This window comes from Rutidosis leptorrhynchoides, chromosome 4, assembly GCF_046630445.1.
Source record: "Rutidosis leptorrhynchoides isolate AG116_Rl617_1_P2 chromosome 4, CSIRO_AGI_Rlap_v1, whole genome shotgun sequence".
Lineage (NCBI taxonomy): Eukaryota > Viridiplantae > Streptophyta > Magnoliopsida > Asterales > Asteraceae > Rutidosis > Rutidosis leptorrhynchoides.
In genome coordinates, this window is record NC_092336.1 from 536,652,992 (window position 1) to 536,659,968 (window position 6,977).

At 32.4% G+C, this 6,977-nt stretch overlaps 1 protein-coding gene across 1 annotated transcript; it reads left to right on the top strand.

Moving 5' to 3' along the window:
* The first annotated feature begins 2,929 nt into the window (after positions 1-2,929).
* On the top strand, positions 2,930-5,192 carry LOC139842605 (uncharacterized). The gene is made up of 4 exons (XM_071832725.1): positions 2,930-3,314; positions 4,270-4,459; positions 4,539-5,041; positions 5,140-5,192. The coding sequence occupies exons 1-4, from the start codon at positions 2,930-2,932 to the stop codon at positions 5,190-5,192; spliced, it is 1,131 nt and encodes a 376-aa protein (XP_071688826.1).
* Positions 5,193-6,977: the final 1,785 nt, after the last annotated feature.

Sequence of the window (6,977 nt, forward strand, 5' to 3'; positions counted from 1 at the left end):
CATCTACAATATTAGTTTTTGAGAACTCGAGAACAATGTCATTTATGAAGAAAAGTTGCATCACAGTTTAAGATAATACCCTATTTATTATAATTATGATTATAATTATAATTATAAATTATAATATAATAGTATAAAACATAATATATATGTAATGTGATTTAACAATGAGCTTAAAATGGGTGTGGACTAGATAAAATGTTGACCTCAAAACGGCCATTTTAAAATTTTGTTTCATAGGTAGTATCGTCGTAGCTAAAAATCTGGACACATAAGAAAAAGTATAAGGATTAAATGGTACTTTTGTAATATATGCAAGGGTCGTAATCAAAAACTAGATGGAGGTCCGGAGTAGCCAACTCCGTTGGGCCAGATAATCGGGATGAAAAACCGTAAAAAAAAAAACCACTAAAAGACGAAATAGGTGATGTCGTGATGACATCAGCGAGTACTATTCATTGGTGTTGGTAATATATGTAAACTAGGACGAGGTGATAGGTCCATTTGGACACAAAATTTTGGATGAAAAAAAAAAAAATTCTGACATCATAATGTTATTATTCCTACTATTATTACTTATTTATAATGTAAATGTAAATTTGATAAAATAAAAGAAAATGGATCGTCTCTTTCATCCCACCCTCTGCAACATCTTCCATTATAGGACAAAATTGAGGTTCTATTTTTTCGTTCTAATTTCAAAATTATTTTTGAATAAACATATTTTGCTTTAATCATAATTAAACATCAATTGATTGTTCTAATAGAACAAAAACACGACATATTTTAAGCAATTTTGAAGTTTGAAACCCTAGAAATTTGATGCCCCTGGTAGCTTGCTCCCCTGGGCGGTCGCCCATGTAGCCCATGCCCAGGACCGGCCGTGATCGTAAGTAAAACGGCGTCACCAAGTGTATGTGTAATTTGATTTAATTGAAGTTCAAGTGGATATCTTCATCGTTCACCACCGCCACATCCACCACCGGCGAAACGAGGAGGCGGTCTCCGATAGTTACAGACTGAAGAAAACGAGGTGGCGGCATCCGTTACTATTTCCGTCGGTATGTAATTACGAATTCTGTTACTCGCAATTAATATCTAATCTCGATCACCTTTTTATTTTTATCTCAATCATCCTTTTTATTATTGATGAAGGATGGGATGCGTGTTAAACTAAATGCTAGGATGTCAAAGTGTACTTGCACAAGAGATACAATTAGGTTATTTTAATGCGATATGCGATATTCAAATAAAGCATGATGATGAAGTTAATAAAATTAGGTTATTTTAATTGGGATGATGAAGATAAAGTTTATAAAGTTACGGTTTATAATTTTGAGATGATGAAGATGAAGGCTGGAAAATAAGAGAAAATTATACCGGTAGTCCTATGGTTTGATAAATGTATGACATTGGTCCTAAACTTAACGCCAGTTAATTTGTCTTGTTAACAGATTACATGGCGTTAGACTCAGGACCAACGCCATGTATTTATTAAAGCACAGGGACGACTGGTATAATTTTAAAAAGAAAAGGACCGACGGTATAATTTGGAGTAAACCACATGAACCAATGATATAATTAACTCTTAAAAATATAAATATAAATATTCAACTTTGAGCGAATTTTATGTTTGTAAAATCAACGACAAGTTTTTTAGTCGGAATCCGTGATTCTACGGGGCAATAAACTAAATGACTTTAACATTTACATTCACTTAATACCTAAAACATATCATTAAACTGTTTTGTTTAAACAATCCCGTATTTTCACGGGTCATTTCACTAGTTAAACATATAACTATATTTTTAAACACACGTGATATAATGTAGCGCGTAAAATGAGTCATGTTGTCTACGCACAGGCTCTTTATCTGCAACATGTTTTCAACAATTCATAAGTTTGAGTTGTGTATTAGATAAATGTATTAAAACTACAACTATGTTTCAAGTTGAATAATAGTACTAATGGAAAAATTAGACGCACTTTTTGATTGGCACACAGATGTTTTTTGATGACAACTTTAACGTTTTCATGATATAGCCTTTGGCATTTTAGATTTACTTAACTGAGGGCTTTTAAATTTAGTTTTTTGAATATAAGACAAAACTTAAGTTCGGTAAAAGTTTGTTAAAGGATAATATATTTGAGACGGTACGAGTACGTTTTAGAAAAGTTAAGTAAAAATAATAGTAATGGTAGGAAGGAAGGAAGAAATATATTTATTTAATCTTAATTTTATAACTAACTAATGTTATTGATTAAAAAATCCATCATCAATATACTTATACTTCTATTATTTTTCTATATGAGATGAGATAATTTTATTTAAGAGATTATTATTTACTGTAATACAAAAAGGATTTTTATTTTTATTTTTATCGACCCGAATTCCCCACCCATGATAAATCTAGTTTAAATACACAAACAAAAATCAACCGTCTTTGTTATATGAGTCATTAAACATCCAAATCCCGCTCGCTTCTTCGTCTCCTACTATTCCCAATTTTGAAACACAACGCAATAAATCCCCAAAATTGATACACTCATTCCGATTAGGGTTTAATATCTCCTAAACCCTTTTTCTTCTTCGAATTCTATCAGGGATTATAATCGGATTACGAAAATCACTAGCTCTCCAATGGCAGACACTAGGTATGTAATTTACGCGCTTGAATCCTTTTTCTTTTAATTGTTCATTTTCTTGTATTACAATTTCGTGTTGTATTTCATGTTTCTTGTGATATTTTGGTTTTTTGTTCAATTTAAAATTGACCAATTCTTTTTTCATTGTTGTTGTTGTTGTAGTTATCATAAGAAGAGTTTGGATATAAAGTTCAACACCATTGAAGTAACAGACGTAAGTTTAGGATCAAACGATAAGGTTGTGCAAGGTACTTTCAGAGAACGGCAAGTTGCAGTAAAGAAAATGCCGAACTGGAAATTTTTAGATATCAGTCCCGATGTCTTGATGGCTGAAGATTGTTCACATATTGTTCCTATGCGGGGTGTGAGTTTTATAGATGATGATGATGATGATGATGATTGTCATCTTGCATTTCAACTGTGCGAGTGCAATCTTCATGATTACGTTAGAAATGTTTTCAAGGATGTTCACCATAACGTAATCTTGGAAACAAGATATACTTTAAGATGGCAAAATCTAATACAGGGGATGTTACAGGCAGTTCATCATATTCACTCTAATAAAAAAGCTCATGCTGATTTGAACCCCTGTAAGATCCTAATTTCCAATAACTGTGTAAAGATTGGTGGTATGACCCGTTGTAAGGAACTGGACCCGGAATCTAGAGGTATATCGCTTACCAATTTTTTATTTTTTTGCTTCTTGTTAGTTTTTCTGAATATAAGTAAAGCCTTCCTATGAGTGTGTATGATATGTACTCTCTTGTGCCTGCATAGTTATTGTACTACATTTAGTTTAGTATTTACACATGTGACAATTGTATAGATAGTCACTTAATAAGTCAGCAGATAGTTTCCATAGATATCGGATAGCTTGCTGATGTTTGTTACACTAAAATAGGAAGGCTAGGCTATGTATGAGTTATATAAATACCTGTACCAGGAACATAGTTATAGCATGAGAGGGCCATGGCCACCCTAAGAGTTTGGGTAAATAGCACAAAGTTGATGATTTTTTAAAGACTAAGTTTACTATTTTATTTTGTGGCCCTCTCAAACATATGATACTTAAACATGTAACAAGAAAAATATATTCTATTCCATCTTAATTTCTTAATAGTCGGTAAAAGTAGTCCTTGGGGGCTCAGCGAATAAATAATTACAAAAGTAATGATCAGCAAAAATAATCTCTTTGGGTTACACTTAATTTTTTTTATATGCCAATGTGATACGGAGTATGTTAATAAACTTTATTGTAGTGCTTCTTTCACAATTTGTATGATATGATTCTGAAGGATTAAAGATGTATCACATAATTAATATTGATCGAAGTTTTTTTTTTTTTTTCTTTTCTTTTTTTTTTTTTTGTGTATTTCTAGGTTATTTAAGATGAATAAAGTAACATGGACACTTACAATGACACGAATAGAGTAATTAGTATTCGATCATGATGAATTTAGAAACCCACCAAGTCATGTTATAAGGTTTTTTTCTCATTAAAGTATACATTTTGCGGATGTGAACGCATATTTATTGTAGTGGCCATATTTTTGTGGCCCTCCTAATGAAAATTTCCAAGTTTCGCCACTGATTATTAAGTTATTGTTTATTTTTTTATATTAGATTCGGATTACTTTGACTTGGCAAGGAACGAGCTTCATATTTTTACCAACGGGCGTCATGTATTCACTAACGAACGCAACAGCCTCGGTGGGCTCGATGTAGATGAACTTTTTCGAAATTTGCAATCTTTGAGAAATTACCTTCCAGAAATTCATGATGCTATTTCGAAACTTTTGTATCCATCAGAAAGGTAGGTGTCTATCTCATTTTATACACATGCAATTTTTATACGCGTACAAATTTACTAAACTGTTTTTTTGGAAATGTAGGATACTAGTTGGGATCGATGACGTTAACATAAAGTTGCTTCCTTGGTTAATGGGTCATCCTTCACTTTGGAGCCCGGAGAAGCGTATAAATTTCTTTATAGAAGTCAGCAACTCATTGTTTGAGGACCGCGGGAGTTGGCAATATGCAAACGATGTCGAAAACTGTTATAATTGTGGTGATTGGAGTAAAGTTTTTCATCCGAGTGTTATTAAAGCTTTGGAAAGGATTAAGGTTGATGGAAATACAATCCTGTATGAGTATGATAAGTTTTCTTTGACTAGCTTGCTTAGATTTATCAGGAACATTTTTGGACATACGATAAAAACCTTCTTCAGGGCGAAGTTTAATGGGGCGAGAACAGGGTACCGTATATCTCGACATGACTTAAACTTTGAGAGTGTAGAGAGAATTCTAAGGTATTTCTATCCTGGCTTGCTTATCAGTCTCTATTACGCAATCCACAGAAATCTATATCGTATTCCAACTGTATCCAGGTTACATGGTTTCTATGTTAGTTAAGTACGATGTTGAAATTTTTTTTCCTATTGTTGTTTGTATGATTGTATTTTTTTTTTTTTTCCTTTTTTTTTGTAATCACAGGATGTATTGATGGATTTGTATTTGATTTTTCGATTCTTTTGTTTGGTGGATAATTGCATTTTACATTCCCTAGGTTTAGTTCTTTTTGCTTTATTTTGCTTACTTATGGTCGTGTGTCTGAGGCATCATAGAAATAGATTTATCAGTTGTACTTTAGGAAGCTATTGACCAAGCTAAATATTCAATTTACATTTTTGACAATAACACCAACCATGCTCGTGTTCAGGGCCGGTCCCGAGAATTTGAGTGCCCTGGACGAAACGAAAAAAAGGGCCCTTAGACCCTAATGAATAATATAAGCTAATTAAAAAAACGACAAATATATCAATCGTTAAAGATATTTTAAAGATTATTAATGTTACTATATTCAATAAATGAAACACACCAACTATACAGATACAACATAATTTATACTCCTTGATATTGATCTTAAATGCTCTGCGACAGCCTCTCTTTATCTGTTGTCCACTTGATAAGTGATAAGTTAATGTGTTTTATCTCACATTGGTGAGGATTCAAATAAGAATACACTATAAATAAATAAAGAACGGAAACTAAATTTATTCATTTGGGCTTAACTTATCTACACTTTTAAAAGTCTTGGGTAGTTGGGCTTGGTAATTTTTGTAACCAATAAATGATATTGGGCCCCTAAAATTATTGGGCCTGGGGCGAATGTACACCTTGTACCCCCTCCGGGCCGGCCCTGCTCGTGTTGTGTGCGCTTTTTGGCAAAAACATAAAAACCTCATGTGATATGGCACTGACATTTTCTAACCAATGTGTCGGTTTTTTGTGTCAAATATTGTGTAGGTTGATGTGGTATAATTTGATTGGAAATTTGGTGGGAAAAAATTAATTAATAATAAAAATATAATGAATGAAAAATTATGATTGGTTGGGACAAAAACAAACGCACCTTCAAATTTCAGTCACTTCGTGACTAACGGCTTTGACTAAAACCCCACTATTTTCGTCACAAACCGTTAGTTGGGGGCCACGTCGTCTCACGGGAAATACAAACGCACCTTTAAAATTCGTGTAACGGGACTCCGAGTTTAGTTGAGCAGTGTTGAAAGCTAGCACCTTTTTTCTCAATCTAGATGTCATTCATTTTATTGGGTAATTGTTATCTTAACTAGGGTTGAGCAAATAATCATTTTAATTGAACCGTAACCGTTTTAACAGCTAAAATCCAACAAATAACCGCAGATATGGTTAACAAGGATTAACCGAACCTTGTGGGGCGATTTTGAAAATAAAGAATACCCAGCCCGATTTAACCGCACCGGCTCCGTTTTCACTCATCATTATTGACCAAAATTTTGCATTTAAATTTTTTCACATGTCAAAAATATATATTATAGTAAACGACTATCATACTAAAGAAATTGTAAAACATGTGAAATATTCCATTACATTTATTCATGTATATACTTAATATATGTCTCAAATATAGTTTGATTGGGTAACATTATTCTAACTAGAAGAGATAATAAGGAGTTACGATGGTAAATATAGGAGATTGTAATACCATAAATACTATGACTCTTGAATAGATGGACATTGAAGTTTGAAGATATTTCAACTCTTCAAAACTCTACGTGAACTTCTTCTTTTAGTTATTTTTTATTTTATGCATGCTTTTCGAGTGTAAACGATGTTGATTAACTATTATTTTGGGTTTTATATATGAGACAAAGTAATACCTTTATATCGAAATGTTAGTTTACATAATATTAGGCACAACTCAATGAAAAAAAAATATTCCGATAAATGGTTAACCAAATTACCCGTTTTATAAGTATATTCATTCAGAAAGAAAAATAAATTAACTA